Source organism: Chroicocephalus ridibundus, chromosome 15 (assembly GCF_963924245.1).
Source record: "Chroicocephalus ridibundus chromosome 15, bChrRid1.1, whole genome shotgun sequence".
NCBI classification, from domain to species: domain Eukaryota; kingdom Metazoa; phylum Chordata; class Aves; order Charadriiformes; family Laridae; genus Chroicocephalus; species Chroicocephalus ridibundus.
The window spans coordinates 5858544-5879889 of record NC_086298.1 but is presented as its reverse complement, the minus strand read 5'-3'; the positions used below and the strand labels follow the sequence as shown (position 1 = coordinate 5879889).

The following is a 21346-nucleotide window of genomic DNA, read 5'->3' as shown; positions in this document are numbered from 1 at the left end:
CCAAGGGCTCCTGCTCTGCCAAGACTGTATGTGAGCTTTACACCCCCATGAGGAGCACTTCAATGTACCCTCTAGTTGGAAGGAGAACGGGCTCGGAGATAAACCACCACTCAGGCAGTTTCTCAGTGAGCTGTAGTATTGCCACCGAGCTCTTCAGCGTACGTGGGGCCAAAATCTTCAGGGTCCAATTTCCAAGGAAAAATCACTGCAGTTGAACATGCAACTGCCATCAAGTTCAGTGCCCTTGGTCTCTTTGGAGAGAACATCAGCGCGCTGATGTCTATTCAGTTTTATTTTTACTACACTGTAATAGAAAATAATGGCTTTTTTTTTTATTGAGCTATTCTGTCTTGTGGTATAGACAGTTGTTGAGTGCTCAGCGCTGTTTCACAACACATGCTGCTCTGCTGTAAGAGGCTGTTCAATTAAAAGTCCGAGGCTGAACTTTTCAAATGGCATTTTTTACCCAAATAATTTTAATGTCCCAGTCTTAAACTCCTTTCAAATTTTCAGCCTGAAACCAAATACGTTTATTGTCCCATTCTTAATTTCCTTCCAAATTTTCAGCCTGAAATTCTCCAATAGTTTATCCCGGCTGTGAATTACCAGTGAAATTGAAACACCTTTAATTAAAATTAAGGTGTTGGAGTATCAACTTGTAATTTGAAAACCCATATAGCTGCTGTAACCAGAGTAACTGAGCACTGAGTAGTCTTAAATAAATTCATCTTCCCAGCAAACTATGGCATCATCTGTTCATCTCATTGGGTGGGACACTGAAACAGAGACTTAACGTGCTGCCTAAGGTAATTCAACAAGTCTGTGGTAGCAAAAGTGCTTCAACCCAAGTCTTCCAAGTCTCAAATATGTATGAAAATTAATATTAAGTGACAGAAATCAGAACAGTAAAGTCTCTATAAAAGACGAGTTCCTGAAAAGCCCTTACACGTAAGCAGTAATCTAGGTAGCTCCGAACAGGGTTCATAAATCCAGACTGCTGCTAGATTTGAGGAGGGAATTCAGCTGTTATTCAACTTTGGAGCCAGGCAGCTTGGCTCAAAGCCCACTTCAGTGCAGCTAGCTGAAATCCGTGCTCCACCATAGCCCGGGGCAGGCTTAAACCAGTGTCAGACTGGAGGGAACAGCCTGGTTTGGTGTGACGCCTAGCTGAAAACGATAGTTTCCAGGAGGAAACCTGGAACATGGGAAGCTCAGCTGCCGACCAAGAGCTCCCGGGTAAGAGACTAATCACGCTTCCAGCAAAATTTGATGCAGGTTCTTCACAGCTAAACCAAAGCACAGCAACACAATCATAAAAACGCCTTAACCAAATGGAGGGAAGAAGAGCGAAAGAACTAGTCTCAGTACCCAGTGATAAAACATGAGGTTATGAAAAGCACAGGCTCTTCCCATAAAATGGAGCCTTTATCACTGAATTCAATGAGACTCCGAGCGTGTAATCCAGGCAAAGGAAGGCCAGAAACTCGTCCTGTTCCCAAAGATCAATGTGGTCTTATCCTAGCGAGAAGTGGCCACATCCTGCTGATGAAGTGACAGCGGGAAGCCCAGTCTGGCACGCAAGAAACTGCTGTAACCAAGCCTGGGGCTTGTGCTAGACATTTTAAACTGCTCTCCTATCTGTGGAGAAAAAAGGGCGTAGTCTGGCCGTAGTCCTAAAAATGGTAAAAAATAACTGATCTTGATGCGTTCCAACACGGTTAGTCCTGAATCTGTGCTTACACCCACATTCTTGGCAGAGGAGGAAGATGCGGTGTGGTACGGTTAGTTGGGCTGAGTAACAAAAGGTACAGGACAGCATCCACCTCAGGAGCTGTTAGTAACACAAAATCCGAACCGGCAGGCCTGACAAATTAATTCACGCACCAATCTGCAAGCCCCAATAACAGTCATCATGCCCCCAAGGGACCCACCCTTGTTTGATTAAATCCAGCCCAATGTTCATTCCTCCTCCCTTACTGCGCCCAGCAGAATCACCCATCTCCAATCAGTACTCCCAGAAACAGCCCTCTTTTCATGGAGAAGCAAACGGAGAGTTAATTGCTTTGTAGTTCTACAATCAATTGCTATATTTTACTCCTGCTATCCTGGATTTAATTCGATTTCCCCACTCGTATACAGAAATTGGGATTCTCCTAAATACATTTATCATCAATCCATTAGTTTTCCTCCTCTTTTCTACACCCAGGATGGGATGATGCTGAATAAGACAATCCCGCAGCACGTACTACTATTTGCATGCATGCCCGTTGACCCACGCGCTTTGCCACCCTCATCACTGCTGAAACAATCCAATCTAGCGACAAGCAAACTTGCATCCGAAATCTTCCAGCCTTGCACCAGAGATTCCGTGGAAAATTTGACCATGGGGCAGCAGCAGCCCAAGACGCAGGGGCACAGAGACCAGAACAATCCCTGAGTGTGTTCTCCAAGAGAAGGGGGGTTTCCCAAAGGTGACGGGGATTGTAATCCCCCTGGAATGTCTTTTACGTGAGCGATGCTACTTGAGAACTACACTGTGCCACCCAGTTCATCTCGGTGACGTGCCTGGAGATGGGACCCCGCTCACAGAAGCGCTTTTATGCGTAATGGTTCACGGCCTGCAAAAATTAACAAAAGTGTAACTGTGCACCGCTCCCCCCCATCCCTCCAGCATTCACAAGGAGGAGAAAAAAGTCCTCCGAACTCCTGCTAACTGCTAGAAAGCTTCAGTCAGGGGAATGACCACTCATTCAAAACTCATGATGTCGTGGGGTTTCACTGTGTAAAGCAACTTTTTCTGCTCCTGACCTACAGATCCCACTCTGACCTCTGGCTTGCTGAAAAATGAGCTAAATATTTGAAGTGAAGCCAAACAAACTGTTTCTTTAAACACTTCTTTTCAGAAATTGGAAAATCTTCCTAAAGGAATGAGGATACCGGGGAACCTCTACAGCTGACTAAGTTCTTGCTTGTTTTAGGAGGGAAGCCCTGCATTTTGAAGGAAAGGGAGATTTTTTGCAACCACTGACCAAATGCAACAGGGACATGTTACACCGGGACACTGCGATCTTTCAAGCTGCTAAGGTTCACGGGAGGATGGCAAGAACATCCCAAAGCACTAGTGAGTGCATATATATTTTCTTCACCCATCCATTCGCATTTATCCTGCCTTTTTCAGAGAGGTTAAACGAAACAAGGCAATTGCAACATCCCAGGATTTTTATTCCCCATTCTTCCTCTGACCTGTTGTGTGGACACGGGTAAAACACTCCCCTTGTACCTGAGTTTGCTCACCTGTTAGAGAGGGAGATCGACTTCCAGTGGGATCTGGCTTCCTAAATCAATGTAAGTGTTTTGGAAAGTTTGACCGTAGCTCTTTTCTTGCTGTCCTGGGAATGAAGCCAACAACGGGACTCCTGTCTATCATGTGTTGGCTTGCTGTGTCCTGCACGTAGGAGGGGGACAGATAACTAGGGTTTACATAGCACTCCTCTGGAAGCAGCATTTGAGACCAAGTGTCATGGTTCACAGTGATTTTCTGCAGACCTGATTAAACGGTGGGTAGTTTGCTGATCTAACTATACTACGAGGAGTCACAATTTGTGATCAACGTAGCTGCGCTGGCAAAAGCCCCTCATGCCGACAGGCTGGGAATGAAGCTTGTCGCATCCTGGGTGAGGCAGGAACAAGCTACAATGGTGCAGAAGTTATTGCTCCAGCGGGAGCCCTTTGTTGACAGTTCCTTGTAGAGGTTGTTAGCACCGCTCTGCTAGCAACACCCAGCCCCGGCCGCTGCCTCCCCGCTAAACCCTGATGTTTGACGAAATGCAAAGTCATCTGCAGAAACAAAGCGCAACACACATCGCTTGCTCTGGGTGGGTTGCTGGGGAAAAGCTGTTCCATTACCTGCCTGGCAAAGTGCTTTCCCATCACCGAAACCTGGGGAAACCCTTCATTGCTAAAACCGCCTTTCCCTTCAAGAGGCACCTCAGATCTTACGTAGACACCCGCCACTGCGGCGCATTTGAGGGGAAGCAGTGCGGACACACCCCTTGCTTATGCCACAAATTTAATGGAGACATAAAAGCTGAAACCAATCCTAGCTGGATATGGACAGAGAGAAAACCTTCCTGGAAAGCGCACGTGACCAATACAGCAACACCTACCTGGGTCTGCAGAGCGCCTGAGAAAGTATTATTAGTAATCACTTCCAGTCATCAGAACTGCAACATTTTTACTCCTTTTCCTTGGAGTGCCTTAGGAATCACCAGAAGAAGAAACACCCAGCTTTCATTTGTTATATATCTCTGCCTTGGTAGCTGCAGAGAGTAGAGCATAGGTATTCTCTGAATCTGCCTCAATGGGTCCCTGATGGTGAGTGATAGGGTGTAAAATTAATTCCATGCACCTAAAATGGGAACTGGCTTTTAAAAAAATTGAGAAATTGTCATTTTCAAGAAGACTGCCACTATCCATTTACCGGCCTTGGGTTGCGCTTGAATGCCGAGATGTGCCCTGAACACAACCTCTTTCATGCTTTTACAAAGACTGGCATTTGTTATTGCAAACCAGGTGGCATTGCTTACATGGAAGAGCAACATTCGGACCCTACAGGCGAGTCCAACGATACTTATCTGCTGGAAACAAGGAGACAGAATCATGGGATCAGGCAGATTTTCTTACAAGCTGTCACTGGCCACAATCTCACTCTCAAAGCCAAAGCCAATCAGAGCTTTCGTTTTACCCGGAGCAACATGGGGGGAGAAAGGGAAATAAAACAGAGACAATATGGAATTCAAAGGAGTGGAAATACTGCGCTGCATCAGCAAGACAGCCACTTTATGGACTTCACAGCTACAGAAGGTCATGAGTCAAATGCTGTGACTAGATTTTCAAATGAGCCAAGTAACTGTATGAGCATTAATCATGTAGAAATTATGCAAGCTACAAGACGGGCAATTGTGTCTCATGCTTTAGGCCATAAACTGCATTGGTGACAAGAAAAAAATCCTTCCTTTCCCCTGGCATTGAGCACTGCAAAGTCGCATGCAATATTCACCTCCTCTCAGGAGCTCCAGCCTTGGGCTGGAGGTTCCTGGGACACCTCATGGGCTACCCGTGGGCTGGGCTGGGGCGAGAACCGTGCGGCTGCTTTGAGGATCAGGTTAGGCAGAGGTAGGACATAACCCCTGCGGCGTTGCACATTTATTTTTAAGTGGCTCACGCACAACAAAAGCCAAAGACGCAAGAATTCCACAAAGACTGTCTTAGTTTCTGGCAGCTCTTCTTCTCGCAATGAAATCCTTAAACCCCAAAGAGCCACCAAGAAAAAAAAAAAATACTAGAAGAAACACGTTGGGAAGTCAAAACAACTTATGCACAGAGCAGTTCTGTCTCCAGTGCTCCAGGCCAGACATTTACAGAGTAACCCTTTTGCCCCCTCACAAAATTAGCACAGCCTCTTTGCGGAGGTCTGAGCCAAGCCAGGCTCCGCTGTGCTGAGCGCTTCCTAACTGGGAACTCTTTCCTGGGATGATTCTCAGCACCTCTGGCAGAGACTCAACTCAGAAATCTTCTGTTACTCATTGTGTTTCAGAGGATCATCTTAAATATAAGGTTGGAGCACGTCACAGATGGGGAATAACACAGAAAATTATGACACGGCTTCCACAACGCTTTTTTCTTCAGAAAAACTCAAGTTTTGGTAGGTAGTGGAATTTGGATGTAGAGCTGAAATTTGGTCATCCCCACAGAAGGCAGGGGATGGAGCTGGGGTCTCCAGACATGGAGTCTAGTTTGCACACTGCAGGATTGCAAGAAGTAACAGCAAACACCTCTCCTGAGTAACGTGCTGGGGCGAGAACAAACTTTCAGCCTTAACGGGGACTTGCTAAGAACTGCAAACTCCGGGCAATTTGCTGATGTGGTTGCTGCTCAGGTATTTGTAAACAGAAGACATCAGGGCTGGTCAACCAGTCGTGCCGATGGTTCACTAAAGAACGTATCTAATGTGGAACAGATTGTCCTGTCCAAAAAACACATGACCCAGGTGCTATCTAATGCCTTACACTTACAGCAGAAATCAGTATTCAGGTCTGTTAACATCCAGGCCAAGGCTGCAGGGCGTCCTGCAGACCTTTTGGTTTTTACTGCTGTAGAAAGAAGCTGCGTTTATCTTTACTGGTTACTGCAAGATCTCACAGGACTGTAACAAGTGTCCTCAGGGAACACGCAGCCCTCTAGCTCTTAGCCTCTTACTTGTTCTTTAAAGACATTACGTGGGGTTGAGTTTTAGCCAAGTATGTGTGAGGAAATCTCCCTCTGCTGCCAGGCCAGGATGCTGCCTGGATCACGGATCCAAATATTCCCTCCTTCCAGCCTCAGACACTTGCATCTTTTGATTCCCAACCCACATCAGTTCAGTGCTCAGGAAATGGGCTCCATGACCATACCTTGTGGGACAGCACCTTGCTACCATGAAAACGATGCCAACAGTTAACTGTATCCAGGTCAGGCATATTGCCCAGCTTTGGGAGACTACTGCAGCTAGGCCAAGGCAGAAAGCTTTTCTCACAGCTAGCTGCAGCACTCGGCACCAGATGTTTCCTCAGCGTAGCACTCAATGGTCAAAGATCCGCATCAGAATTTAATGCAGGGAGGAAGAAATTCATGATTTTGCAATAGATTTTGTAGAACAGCTCAGACATTTTGCTCTAGATCCTGAAAAGGAGTCAGAGAGCAGGTCTGGGGAACACAAAAGCTCATCCTTGTGTGTTGAGTCCTTGGTCCTAGACCATGGCCCACTAGTGAAGGCATAGTGACAGTGACGGACCTCAAAGGAAGCAATTTGGGAAGCTGGGGAGAGCAAAGGACAGAACAAAAAGCCACCAAAGCTAATATTCTGCACTGGAGTTTGCAAGAAGGAATGGATACTGGAAACAGAATGAGACACAGAGAGCTCATTCTTCTGACAGACACTTGGGAACATTCATCCCCAGTCTTTCCTGATGCCAATCCTTAGCTCAGGGAGGCTGCGAGTCACCGGTGTGGCCTCCTGAAAACCTTTAACAGGGAATGAGAAAAAGCAGGAAGGCCAGACCTCAACAGCGGGGCTTGAAGCAATCATGACTCAGCCATAGGAACATACAACAGCCCTTGGAACAGTAGGATAAGCAAACGCAAGTAGAAATGGAGAGAAATTTTAAAACCACTTACTCGGGAACCTCTCTTGCCAGGTGGTCCTGGTAAGCCCGGCAGACCTGGTGGACCCTAGAAAAATAAAAGTAAGTGTTAATGACGGTTCTATAACAGGATGGTGCTCCTGAAGTATTTCAGGGAGACCCATAACACAATCATTTGGAGAAGAACTGGGAGGAAGGACCAGTTATAACACCATGGCCAGAATTTCCCTTCAACTTATGCTATTACCATAAAGAGATAAAAGCCATGCACAGTAACATCTGCTGTAGCGTATATTTCCATAGAGTAGAGACAGAGCATTCACATCTTTCTGCTGTGGACCGCATTCCCGTGATCACAGCTGTGTTTCACGCTTCCAGTTTCCTGGACCTGTGCTTTAACACAGGGGTAACACAACCGTCTCTCAGCTTTGGAGTTTCCTGCTACGTGCTAGCACGCAACAGAAGTAACGTGTTAGCACCTTGCCAAGGGAGGAACATTGCGTGTTGTAATATATACCAGCTGAGGATGTATAGTTCTTGGTGTTGTAGGTTCCTACATGAGTTGCAACATAATCGCATCCCAGCACTTCATATTTTAAAGCAGCATGCTATAAAATGTAATAAAATTGGTGTCAGCGTTGGAAATTCTTAAATACGGCTCTGTAATGTAGGAGAGGTCAACTCATACATGTCAGAATAGCGGGGGTTCTTGGAAAAGGGTGAGAACAAAGTGGAGATATCAGGCGCCCAGCTGTGCACTGATCTGAAACAGGTTAGGGAAAAATACTTAACCAATGAGGTTTGAACTCCTTTGAATTTATTCATTTATTTATTCATTTTTTCAATGGTCTGGAGAATTCAGATTTCTGGAGAGCCATTTGCAGCTCCTAATAACTCCTCAAAACTTCTTTTCCCCCAAGCCAAACATGTCAAGCAAGAATAACTGTTAATTAAAGCATCTCCCAGAGGATTTATATTCTAGTAGCTTGTTACAAAAGACGAGTTTTCATTGCATCCAGCAGAGAGAGCGATCCAGAGCAGCAGACTGAAGGATGTTTGGAAGGCAGCCGGAGCTCTCCGACGCGTGGCAGTCAGGAGAGCAGGTCCCAGGAGCCCCGTGGGGAATGTGGGTGCATGGCATGGAGCAGGGACAGCACCAGCCCCGCGGCCACACACGGGCCCCAGCACGGCCCCACTCCCTTCCCACCGGGTCACCTCTGGGAGCTGACATGCGCCATCGACTCGAGCGGAGCCTGCTGCAGGGCTGACCCTGTTGCCGCTGAAGGATTGCCAGGCAGGACTGCTCAGGCTCTGCCGTGTGTTACTGGCTCCAAAGAAGAGGAAAAAGTTCATGATCTCTAATGCAGGAGTCATCAGGTGCGTGATTTAGCAACAAAAACAAGCCTTGAGATCCCTACCCTAAATCTCACACCCAGTTTTAAGATTTTCAACAGAGAAAACCTGGCTGAACCATATAGGTAATGGATGAATAAACGTTCCCCTAATATTACCAACCCTCCTATACGTAAGCAGCAAATTAATTAGCATAAAAGAGATGTTTTAAAAAAGACATCCAGCCAAACTTGGTACGCTAGCAAAAAGTCAGGGACAGGAGTAACCAAAATCCAGGGTAGGTCTCTCTGTGCTACTAATTTGTCAGGACACCAAATGAATCCTAACCTTTTCTTTTTTTTCCTGTAGTTATTTCTATCTGTAGTAAAGAAGACAAGAAAAGGAACACTTAAAAAGTCTAAGAGCCTACACAGCATAGAATAACTAACGCTCCACACTTCGACACACAGGGAGGGACTTGTACCACCGTATCACTCACTGCTACTATCCAACGCTGCTGCCTGTCCTGGAGATTTCCAGTCTCTATAGCCTGGGATGCTTCATCTGACCTCTTTGCAAGTTGCTTATTGCTGGCTAACACAGTATTACTGGTCCTTGTATTAACAACCCTCATTGATACAGCTGACCCTCATTTTAGCTATACACACAGCATTTTAACCTGCCATTGTGCCGGCTCAGGGCCCCGTGCATAATGCAATTATACAGCTGTGCAAATAGACACATGATTGTAGGGGTTTTTTTAAGCCTCATGTATAATTGTGCTCCAGAATCCAAGCTTTTATTAAAAAAGTCCCCTTGCCCTTTTAGTTGGGAAGGTAACTATCAAAACATTAATCCAGTGCAACTGATCCAGCGACAGTTAATAGAGTTTACCAAAGATTAATTCAAGTTTTAACCTCGTCTCCATCAAAACCCATTCCCATTTACCCCTAGAAGGAGAAGTAAAAGAGAAGATGCAACTGTCTGAGAGCTGCGTTCCTTGCGTACCAGCATTGAGGTGACCTTTTCCACCTTCCTGCTAACAGCAGCTGCAATTGTACTTGGCCACTTCAGTAAAAACGTTCTCCAAAAACGTGGGCTGTTCAGAATAAACTGAAACTAACATAAAAATAAGGAGAGAGTTAATATCTGCACTGGAGTGAGAATATGGAGTTAAGGGAAAGGCATTTAGCTGGAACAGCACAGAAAGAGCAGTACCTAAATCAGGAATCCCTATTATTTTGCTTTGGTTTAATTTGCCTTTCCTTCAGCCTTTTTTACCTTTCCTGAGGAGTAAGAGGAATAAGGTGACTGTGGGATGAGTGGCTAAAATATGCACTGTGGTAACTGCATAAGGCAAGAGCGTGACTACGTATAAATTAGAAGCAAGTCAAGGTGGAAGGGGACGGGGGTAGCTGGACGAACACAGGTCACTGTGAGACATAACACACTGCAAGACCACCTTCTAGCTTCTTACACAGTTCCTTGATAGTTGGATTGGATGGGACACGTACTGCGCCTGGCCGGGAACTCACTTCTCTGCCCTGTACATATGCCTCTGCATCTTCCAGCTCAACCTCTTGAACAAGAGGCCCATGCCAGACAACTGGCTTTGCCTGGGGACAGCGACACTGAAATACGCACGAAGAAAAATGCACATCCGCAGAGGCAGACAGAGAAGAATAAGACTGGATCAGGGCCCAGCTACTTACAGATGGATGCAATCCCACTTAACGCGTAAGTCTCCGAGACGTGGACAATAAGAGGCACCTATCAAGGAGCCACCACACAGCGAGCTGCTGGAGTCCGCCTGGAGGTAATGCCCACACAGTCCCTACACTCACCAGAGACATCTCACCCCTAGCACAGGGAAGAGTTAAACTGATCACACAGAACCTGCGTGGACATTTCCATTGTACTCTTTAGAGCACCCCCAGGAAGTCCACAGTGAGCAGTGCGAGGTGCTCTGAGAGGCAGGCAGGTTTCCTTTTCCTGGCAGCTGGAGGAAGATATCGCTGCTCCGCTCCTGCCCTCCCATCGCCGGGACGCCCCATGAGATAGGGAAAGCTGACAGCCTCCCGCAGCAAGCTACCGTTCCTACCACTGTGGGTCTTGTCTCTCTGGCTTCCCGCCTACTCCTTTCTGCAAACTGATGGCAGAGAACACACACCCTGTTATCACACAAAGCAAAATCAGAGATCAAGGAGGAACGTGGCAGAAGCAGATACTCTCTCTTCTCCAGCCAAACAGCTGAATTGTTAACCAGCCTGAACAGTGCTGTGAAGCAGCTAATGGCAGATACATAAAAGTTTAACCCTTCTCAGTTTCCCACGGTAGCATTAGCAACGATGACTGATCCCACCAAATGATTACAGGATTTATTCTAAGCTGCTGCTGGGAAACTTTCTAGAGCAAAAGGGACTTTTTTTTTCCTCAGCTTTTTGAGCTTCAAATTGCAAATGGAAAATTAAACTAAGTTGTCTGAAGGGGAAATACATTGGACCCTGAGGACAAGAGAAATCTCACCATTTCCTCTTGCTGCTGAGATCAGCCAGTTTATACCTCTGCCTCTCCCACATCGTGACCCTCCTCACACTGCATCCTCTGCCCGCGGCAATGCCACCGGGAGCTACGTGCCTTCAGATCTCAAAACCTGAGCAAGGCTGAACAAGTTCCGAGAAGGCTTCAAGGAAAGCGTAATCGGTACAGGAATTGGTGCTGAGGATTTGGGAAACGACTCGCTTCCTTTTGAACCACTACCGAATCAACTTGCTCAGATAGCAAAGTATTCCTGTAATCGTTTCCCCAGGGGCAAGTACTCAGCTGAGTAGCAAAGAGCTGGCTATTACCCAGGACACAATTCAACTCATATTCCAATGCACACTGATAAACATCTATAGTTTAGGGTCTCTCCGATGTATTTCTGCCTCCCCTCTTCTGTCCCCTTGCACAGCATTAGTAGCACAGTTCTCCTTTATCCCTGGAAGGGTTTCAGAGCTGGGCATCCTGCACTGTGCAAAACACTGGAAGGACTGAAGCCAGAATGTCAATGAAGACGTTCTCCTTTCTCAGATGCTAATGCATGTGGTAAAAGCCAACTTAAAAGGGAGTTCAGAAAATGCATCAAAAGCTTCTCCCCACATTGGCATCAAGTTCTGAGCAGTGACGTTATCCTGCAGATAGAGAACCTGTCTTGTTTGCTTTCCAGAGGAAGACGAGGCATATTTCATACGTGAGGCCACTGCTGCAAACCCACCGTTTAGCCTCGTACGGCTGGAAAGCACCAGCACGGAGGGACCGAGCAGCTACAGCGGCAGCACCAGAATGAAAAATCCCCTGCTCAGGAGAACAGAAGAAGAGAAGACCTCATCTTCAAAAGACATGCCAACCCATCCTCGCCTTACCGTCCTTGCCAGGCACTGCGCAGAGAGGGAGAGAAGACCTAAACTAAAACCTGGCTTGAAGTACTGCCTAAAACAAATCTGGAATTATGGGGGGAAGAAAAATCCAGCACTTTGGTTACTTTCTTCTCCAAGGCAGGCTTATCATATTAAATTTGGACACAGCTGGGTTTCAACCAGTCTAAGAAGAAAAAGCCCTCGTAATTCTGGCAGGAACTGAGATGTTGGTGGAAAGCCAGCCTTGTAATATGATTTCCGCAATAGACACAGATGTTTATTCTGGGTCTGTACAACACCTATCACAGAAAAGTCCTTGTCCACAACTGGATTCCTAATAGAGTGTCAGCACAATACATAACAAAATATTAGTATTCCAGCTTGATGAAAGCAGCTTTTCTATAGAGACAATTCAGGAACAGTCTCTCAGGCTCTCGAGTAATCTCAGCCCTTGGAAGAAAGTCTGAAGGGGCGTGAAGAAATAGAGGGATCCCATACTCTGTCCCTCATTTTCTTTTTTAAAAGATTTATAAAAATACCTGTATATGTTTATACAATACATCCCTACATCCTTTGCAGCACCATTTATCTCAATCATAATTTCAACTACTGCTCCTCAAAATAAACTTTGTTTGACACAAAGAGCACACTCTGATGCTTAGTCATTTGTCTGCAACAAGACTTCCCTTGGGGGACAGCTCTGGTTAAATTAGCAAAAAAATTATGATCCAACTGTGTGAGTGAGGCTAAAACTTTTCCCATGTATTATACAAAGCGTGTGATCTCCTTTTTTTTTTTTAATTTTTTTATTAATATGACTCATTCATGAAGAGACATTCAAACACATTGTGTTTCCCTTAATTTGTCATAGGCTGTCTGCTTGAGTAACCTTTTCTGGTACAAGGAAGACTGGAAATAGGCACTTCATATTTTATCAGGGCTCCCAATCGCCTCTCTCTCCCCTACCCGCTGATTGAATTGGCAAGGATTGCTTCTTTATGAAAGGAGCCGGGCTCCAAGACAAACTGCTCGTGCGGAAGATGGCAGCTGGAGCAGTCTAGACCGGGGCCGCGCTCAGAAACACATCTGCCTTGGAGAGTGGGCTGCCTGCCAGGGTAACGCCACACCTCTGCCTGGGCCACTGCCACCAGGGTTCGAACATGGGGCTCCTGGCCACGCACCGTGCCGGCCCACGGGACGGGAGGCTGCTGGCACATCTGCCCAGGGACTTTTCCCACTCGGATACTCAGGGAGTTGTTCAAAACATGTTCCCTCCCTCCCCACTCCTCTTGCGTTACTCAGTGCTTCCCCTTAGTGAACTCAGCCTGTTCCTCTGCACGTTCAGCACCAGGTATGGTCTTCTTGCTCTGAAAATAACCCTCAAGTGCTAGTTGAAACAGTCAATATGGGGCTTTTAAGAGTCAATATGAGGCTTTTTGCTTGCAGGGGCCAAAAAACTCTGGAATTACAGCCTTATTATATAGATGGGGAAAGGTCCAACTTGGGGTACACTGTCTACAACCCAGCTAGGTGCCAGGGCAATGGGCTTGCTGCAGTGTTACCACCTAACACAGAGCGTGCACACGGCAGCAGGCAGTGCTGATGGGCCGGGGCGAGGGCTGCAGCTCCCTAAATCTCCCCGTCAAACTTCCTGCTTGTATAGACAAGCAAATGATACCCCAACTCCATCCACCAAGGGATTCAAAACACCTACAGCATCCCAGCCTTGTAAGGCCTTGGCACACTGGCAAAAAGATACTATTTTTCATATTTTTTTTTTCTTTTGTGGATGTCCAAGCTACTTGCAGGCATGTGCTGGGGTCAGGCTGCTCTGGAAGCTGAGCACCGTCCCGCTTGGCCGGGCGCGGGGAGGGGAGATGTGGAGCAAGGCTGGGCAGAGGTGCTGCGGCGGCGCAGGGATGATTCAGAGCGACCTTCGCCAGCTGCTGAGTCAGGGCTGCGTTACTGACTTAGCATGATGTTTGGGTGTTCTCTTAGCTCTTCCCCCCGCTTCCGAAAGAAATTCAGAGCAGAGATCCCAAATGCTTGTGGTTATTAATGGTTCCCAAGAATTTTTTCTTTTTTAAGAACGTATTATCCTCCCTCCCCTAGCCGCCCAGCAAACCCAACATTCCTGAAGAATTAATGCTCTGCCATGAGTTGCGTGTGGGACGTAGCGTCTCCGTTTCCTGTTGCGCAGCACCATGGTGGTCTTTCAGGGCAGATTAATCCACAGAGGGTGCTGCCTTCTATTGCTAGGTGAACAGATCCGATCCTTCCAGCCCCTTGCTTGCACGCCTCTACCCAGGCAGACACCTACCTCAAGTGTGGGGATGGGGCCCTTCTGCACAGCTAAGATGATACCGCAATTATTTTGGTAGCATTCCAAAGCCAGAACTGCAGAGACCACAGTGCCTGAGTCATCACTGCCTCGCAGCCTGGCTGTCAATCCCACCCTGATTTGAGGATGATCAAGGTGAAAGACAGGCTCTTCTCTTTAAGTGGCAAACGGGCCAGGCAGGGTGCTACTGGCTGCCAGCCTGCTTCTGCCCATACATCATTGCTATGGTGGCCCCAATCCTTGCTGAAAAGGTAGAAGGTGGTTTCCCATACATGATTCTCTGCCCAGAGTGACAGTCTTCTTGAAGAGACCTTGTATCAGGTGACACAACTGGGAAAACTAATTAATCACAGAATGGTTCGGGTTGGAAGGGACCCTAAGGATCATCTATTTCCAACCCCCCTGCCACGGGCAGGGACACCTCCCACTAGACGAGGTTGCTCAAAGCCTCATCCAGCCTGGCCTTGAACGCTTCCAGGCATGGAGCATTCAACAAACGCCCTGGACAACCTGTTCCACTGCCTCACCACCCTCACAGTAAAGAATTTCTTCCTAATATCCAATCTGAATCTCCCCTCTTTCAGTTTGAAACCATTACCCCTTGTCCTGTCATTACACTCCCTGATGCAGAGTCCCTCCCCATCTTTCCTGTAGGCCCCCTTTAGGGACTGGAAGGCTGCTATAAGGTCTCCCCAGAGCCTTCTCTTCTCCAGGCTGAACAACGCCAACTCTCTCAGCCTGTCCTCACAGCAGAGGTGCTCCAGCCCTCGGATCATCTCTGTGTCCCTCTGCTGGATGCATTCCAACAGGTCCATGTCCTTCTTGTGCTGATGACTCCAGAGCTGCACGCAGTACTCATCTTATCCTTCCACCCGTGGGCCAGACTCCGTGTACGACATTCCCAGCCCATAACCTGCCCTGTGCAGGGAAAGCCGGGCTGCGATATCGCGCAGCAGAGCAGGAAGGGCTGCACTGAGCTCATCAGAAACGGCTGCCCGACAACACGAGGACGGCGCCAGGTAATTACTCAAGCACGGAGCATTTATCAGCACTTGTTCTCAAACACGCTCGGCTGGCCATAGAAGTGCTACATTAATTTCTCAACATGTCATCCCCATTCCAGTCTTTTCTCCTTTTTCTCTTCCCATGTCAGAGCCATCCAAGGAAGTATGGTACAGAGATCTCCCCGTGAGTCACAGGAGCTATCGAGCACCACACAGCAGCCAGCTCCAGCCGAGCCATAACCTCTCCCTCCCAAAGTGCTGGCTTTGTTTCCAGCAGTCAAAGAGGATAAGGCCAGACAGAGCCTCAAAATGTTCTCCTTTCCCTCGATTCAGGACTCCAGTTGTTCTCAGACAGGACGGAAAAATCCTGCCATCTCTTCTCTCAGCCCTCCACAGCATGAATCTGTTTCTTTGCTATGATTCACAAGCTGAGAGGGATTTTCCACTCCAGTTCAATAATAAGCTCTTTACATTGCAGGGGGAAGCGGGGGCTTGGAACGTGGTCCCCCTTCATGGCGCTTGCAGGGCAAGAAGGTGGAAAAGGTCAGGATTTCACTGGGCTCAGAGCAGCTCACTCAGATTTACCCCATACAGGTAAGAGAATTTTGAAGAGAAGTTCACAATTGCTGAATTTCTCCTCTTGGAAATCTGCCTGAAATGACTCTCCATGAAACACAAGAAGACTGCCCAAAGATTAAAATCGCTGAAGCTCATTCTGTCTACTCAGGGATTTAGCAAAACATCTCCAGCTACAAAGACAACAAGGGGTATGTGTGCCTGCGAGGTGAGGCAGGAGCGCGGGGCCGCCCTGCATCCCCCTGCCTGCGGCAGCATCTTCACCTCTCCCAGAGGGGGGAACCTCCGAACAGAACGCAGCTCGCAGAGACCGCCCACCCAAATGACATGGAGAGAAATCACCACCCTGCTTTGAAAGGGGACAGGCAGGAAATGCAAACGTTGAAGGTAATCCCCCATTGGAGGTTTGGCGAAACACCACCACTTCACTTTAGGTGTTACTTGCAACAACGAGCAGCACATCTGCAGACACAAGTGCTGTTGATTGTGTTCCTTCAGCAAGTCTCAATATTTCCATTGTAAACCTTTCTTTCACTATTTTAAGGAGTCAGCTGTAAAAATTTGCTTTAGGCGGGAACTTGGCAACCAAAGAATCTGTCTGGGAGAAACTTCTTTTACATGTATAACCCCTCTCTCGTATACACAATATAGCAAAGGGTTTGGGTTGGAACACCAAATCCTCCTAAAGTTGGCCAGTTAAAAGATTCTGTTTGCATTCTTGCATTTGGAGAAGAAAAAAAAAAAAGCAGCTAGCAGATAATTAGCGTGGCCTGACTGCTTTTAGAATTACAAAAAGTGTGTATACTTTTATGGTGGCCAAGATATACACCCTGAGAGTGGTTATTGTGTATGGAATGCAGTAGTTAAATTTATAAAGGAAACTCTTTGCACGTTTTAAGTGCGGTCTGTGAGAAATAAAAAAAAATAATATTAACTTATACCATAAAAATAGAGGAGGGTTTGTTTAAAGAAACAGAAATCCTGAAGCAATCTCTGTACTTGCATTTGTTGAAACAGAGCATTTCTCTAGAAATGTGAATTTCAGGTACAAACCAAATCAATAACCGGCGTTAAGAAATAGTTAATTTGTGGCATGGTTTTGAGGCCCCTTTGGAAGGTGACTGGCAGTTCTGCCGTCTTGGCCCTGAGTAAAACCAGGGGTGTGGAACAGAGCCCCAGTCTGGCCATCAACATTTTAACCAGCAACTTGTAAGAAGGAAGGTGGGATTTATTTTTTTTTTTCTTCTCTTTTCTTAATCTAACATTAAGCAGCAACTTTAATCACAAACTTTTAAGGGGCATCCACCATCACAGGGCACTCAAGTTTCCACCGAGACATGCGCTAAAGTTGCAATCATCAGAAATGTAATAGCACTTGGCTGCTATTTCAAGTTGTCACACTCCACTAAGCTTTATAAAAATGCTTGTAGATTATGGTCTGCCAACTGGTTAGCTGAGCTGTGACTGGGAATAATTAGCATTAAGAGCTTCAACTTACCTGAGGTCCTCTCTCTCCTTTCATGCCTGGATATCCCAGTAAAAATGGAAACGGAGTGGGTCCGAGGGGATCAAAAATTTGATAGCCATCAGTCGCAGCTGGGGTTGTGAGGTTGAAGGCCTGCGCCCTGGCTCTGGAGACGGGACGGGCAGACCCCAGGGGCGGTTTGGTGTACACCAGAGGGACATTACTGGGATCCACTTTCCTGGTGAGGGACGGCACGTGCTTCTTTGGAACAGGCCCATTGCTTGGGTTCCGTGGGGTTTGCTTTAGGGTGACAAGGTGAACATTGCTGGTTGTATTATCAGTCATCCTCCTCATTGGCTTTACAGTACTGGGTGCTTTGGAGGGCTCAATAGTCAGTTTTTGGTTGAACCTCTTTTTGGTCTCTTGCTTGGACTCCTTCCTGCTGGCTGTGGCAGGGCTCTGGCTTGTTGGTGAGGCCTTTTTGGCAGTGGGAAGGGGATTTTTCTCCACACGTGTAGTGGGAGTGGGCCAAGACACCCTGAGGGTTGTCACCATCCCCCGAGGGAGAGAACGGGTGGGTGGCTGTGTTTCAGTACTTGATGGAACAGGAGATGGGGCCACTGTGACCTTTGTGGCTTTGGTTGTCAGTCTTGGCAGCGATGGTGGGGATGATACCAATGAGACGGTTGTTACACCTGAACCCCGGGTCTTGAGGGGTGCAGTGACCCTGCCAAACTCCAAGGCTGGGGCAGCAGTGGTCAGGTTTTTCAGACCCTGCAGCAAGGGCTCCATATGTTGTGGGGTACTTGGGGAGGCACTGGGATCCCTGGGCAGGAGGGGGATGAGGGGAGGCAGGTTTGGCCGGTAGGTATCTGCTTGCCTGCACTGTTTTTTCAGGTATTTACAGTAATGATGAGCTGCCTTGGCGGAAGGATAAATATCAAACTGGCAGATGGCTCCTTCAAACTGCACGGAGTGCTGGTTCATCTTCCCAAAGAGGAAAGATCCATGTGGATCCAATGCCTCGTCCTTTTTAAAATGCAAATCCGCATGTACTCTGCGCTTCCCACAAGAAGTAAATAAAGTGACTGTCTGGCCACGGATATCGATGGCCATATTGTGCCACTGGCCATCATGGACATTGTAATCAAAATATACAGAGCGCTTGTGGCCCACATACACTATGATCTTCCCAGGCACAAACTGGACCCCCAGCTGCAGTTTTTTCTTTTTGCTCTTGACAGCAAAGAGAAAGGCATTGTTGATGCGGTGGGAGCAGAGGCTCAGCACTAGGAGCAGGTCAGTGCTGGAGCCTGCGGGGAGGATGGTGCCGACCGGTGCTTCGACACGTGCTCGCTGAGTGAAGATGACCCCTGATTTGAAAGGAATGACCCCTTGAGGAACTGTACGCGATGAGGACCATCCGCTCGATGGCCTTCTCCCTGACAGGCCCAATCTTTGAAGAACATCCACATCTGAAAGGAGAACACAAAGAAAGTGTGAGGCGTCAGGCAACCCAAGGGCTGGATGGGTGTGGGGAGTCAAGTCAGTCCATGAAAAAGGGCAAAAGGTTACAGGAAACCCCAACCATCCTCTCACACACGTATGTTCAAATAATCAGAATGGAGAGCACATAGCTCTTCTGCACATAGTGTGAGGAGCAAGAGCATGCTCAACTTGGTCACCAGCAATTGCCAAAATGCATCAGCTCCATGGTGCATCTGGCTAGCTATTCTGTCCCACCACGGACCAGCTCCAGATGTTCTGGAGGGAGCTGACCTCACTACAAGGAAATTTCCCACTGAGCACCAATAGTCCACTTCACTGGGATTTAATTCTGAGTACTGACCACACAGCTGGAAAGGAATTTGAACAACAGACTGAGCTGGGATTGCAAAATTTTATATCCCCAGAAGGCAAGGAAGAGAACTTTCAAAGGGAGCAAAAGTCTTGTATCTGTCTCTCTCCAAATTAGTAAGAAGCAGCTTTTGATCTTTGAGACTCTGGAGAGTTTAGGGAAGCAAAGGTGCCTCCAGCATGAAAAAAATTGCACCTAGATTTTACTGAACCGCTTAAGGTTCTCAACTTCAGTACTTTTTTCCCAGCAGATCATCTTCCAGCCTTAAATTATTTTAATAAGTTGGAGGAACCAGATTTGGTTTGTCAAGAGCCGAGAAACTTGTTGTGGCTGCCACTGAGCAACACAGGTAGGACTCGCCTCCAGCATTTGTCACCCTGGAGCTGGGTGCCTTGTTCAAGAGGGATTGCTGTCTGGAGGCACCTATCTTTATCCACTGACTCTGGGAGAAGCCTGCAACGGACAGACAAACAGAATCCTCTGGTTTCTGGCCCCAAGGTCTAACGGGAGTCACACACCGCTCGGAGTCCAAGGCAGATTAGCAGGCGAGAGCAACACAAACTGGAGCCAGCTGGCGGCAGTCTCAGCTGAACTACTTAACTGGGGAAGATGCTGAGGTCTACGCGAGAAGAGCTGCAAAGGTGAATGTGCCTAGACCTGAAAAAGAGGCTCGTGTGCCCCAAAACTTCATTCCTTTTTTCCAGACCAAACATTAGGGCTAATAAAAGATGTTAACTACATGACATAGACAAATAAAGGTAAGGCTATAACGATTACCGGGACACTACTGCTGCTGAAAATGAGCCGGGATAACTGTATTTCCTTCCCTTTTCCCTGCCCAGATGCAATCCCTGTTACTCGATGACCAGCTAACTCTCGTGTATTTAAGCGCTCTTTGGGGAAGCTAGCCTGGGCTGTATAAGCCAAAGGCTGATCTCGCAAGGTAAGAATTTACAATTGCAAATGCAGCCGTGCCAATCATGGCTGCACGTCAGCTAACATCATGGGATCGCAGCTTTCCTAGATTAAAAGGGGAAGTAAATCAAAGGTTGTCCAAAATAAAAAACAAGCTCCTTTTCTAAAGGGGCCTTGGAATTTGGCCACTTTGACCCTTAACTATCAAATATTCCACACAATACCAATATTTGGAGAACTGGCACTTAAAAGAGATCCTCAGTGTTGGCCAGAAAGGTTGTAGACTCGAGCCAGTCTGAGGGCTGTAATGTTACTGGCCAGGAAGGGAGGAGGATAACGAGAAAAACTCTGTTCCTTGACTTTGGCAAAAACCTTGGCCATTTTTGTATGTAAGAACAAGTCAATCAATATTTACTTTGTCTGAGCTCAGCTTTATTCCCACCTCCCTCTTTTAAGGCAGCTTGGCTCATTTTCTAGCGGAGTCTACCCTGGAGAAGATGCGTCAGATGTGACAAGGAATGGAAATTTTCCCACTCTATGCAAAGGGGATAATTTACTGCACAGCATGCGCAAGTGTTAATAATACTACTTCTCCCATACTAGGAAAGCCTTGGTCCCCCACTATTTTTCTGCCATATTGCCCAACGGGGCTGACCCTCAGCAGAGCAAAGGTAGGGCCTTCCTCTCTCTGCACTGAGTAGAGGAATCGCAGCAGTATCTTCATGCTGGATAATCTCCAGAGCCCATGAAATAGTAAAGGCCAAAACCCGGCTCTCGCGAAGTCAAGCGGGACCCTTGCCACAGACTTCAAAGGCATGAGGATTTAGCCCTAAGAAAATAAATTTACTACTTAAATTAGGAGCTAGACTCCAGCTTCCAATTTCTACGTGTATTTTTAGGTTCTCTCCCAGAGACAGGCAGTGGTGTGTCTCTACTAGGGCAGAGATGCCTTACACAGCTATTCATTTGGTGGCTGCTCTGCAAAGACGTAAGGATGTTTCCCTGCTCAGAGGACGCCGCTGCTGTTTGCAAGACCAGTCCAACTGCCTTGTTAGCAACTGCACCTAACAGTGCTTAAGAAAAAGGAAAAAAAAGCACAACCCAACCACTCCTTTCCCTCAAAACCCACTAAGGTAGAGCCAAATTCTAGATGCCTACGCAAAACCTGATTAAAACAGACCTCATGCAGGACACGTATGTGGATTTTCCAGCACCAGGTCCAGGCACACAGCTCAGGACTCCTGTGCACCCAGCCTGGCTGCCTCTCCATCCCATG

General features: G+C 47.2%; 1 protein-coding gene across 1 annotated transcript in view; it reads right to left on the bottom strand.

Annotated features, from left to right (window-relative positions):
• LOC134523806 (collagen alpha-1(XXVII) chain-like) overlaps window positions 1-21346 on the bottom strand; it is a 163093-nt gene that overhangs the window by 129663 nt on the left and 12084 nt on the right. The window contains exons 3-4 of the mRNA XM_063353197.1: window positions 17331-18772; window positions 7216-7269 (exon numbers count right to left, since the gene is read on the bottom strand). Of these exons, the coding sequence (XP_063209267.1) occupies window positions 7216-7269; window positions 17331-18772 (1496 nt within the window). The remainder of the gene's footprint in view (window positions 1-7215; window positions 7270-17330; window positions 18773-21346) is intronic.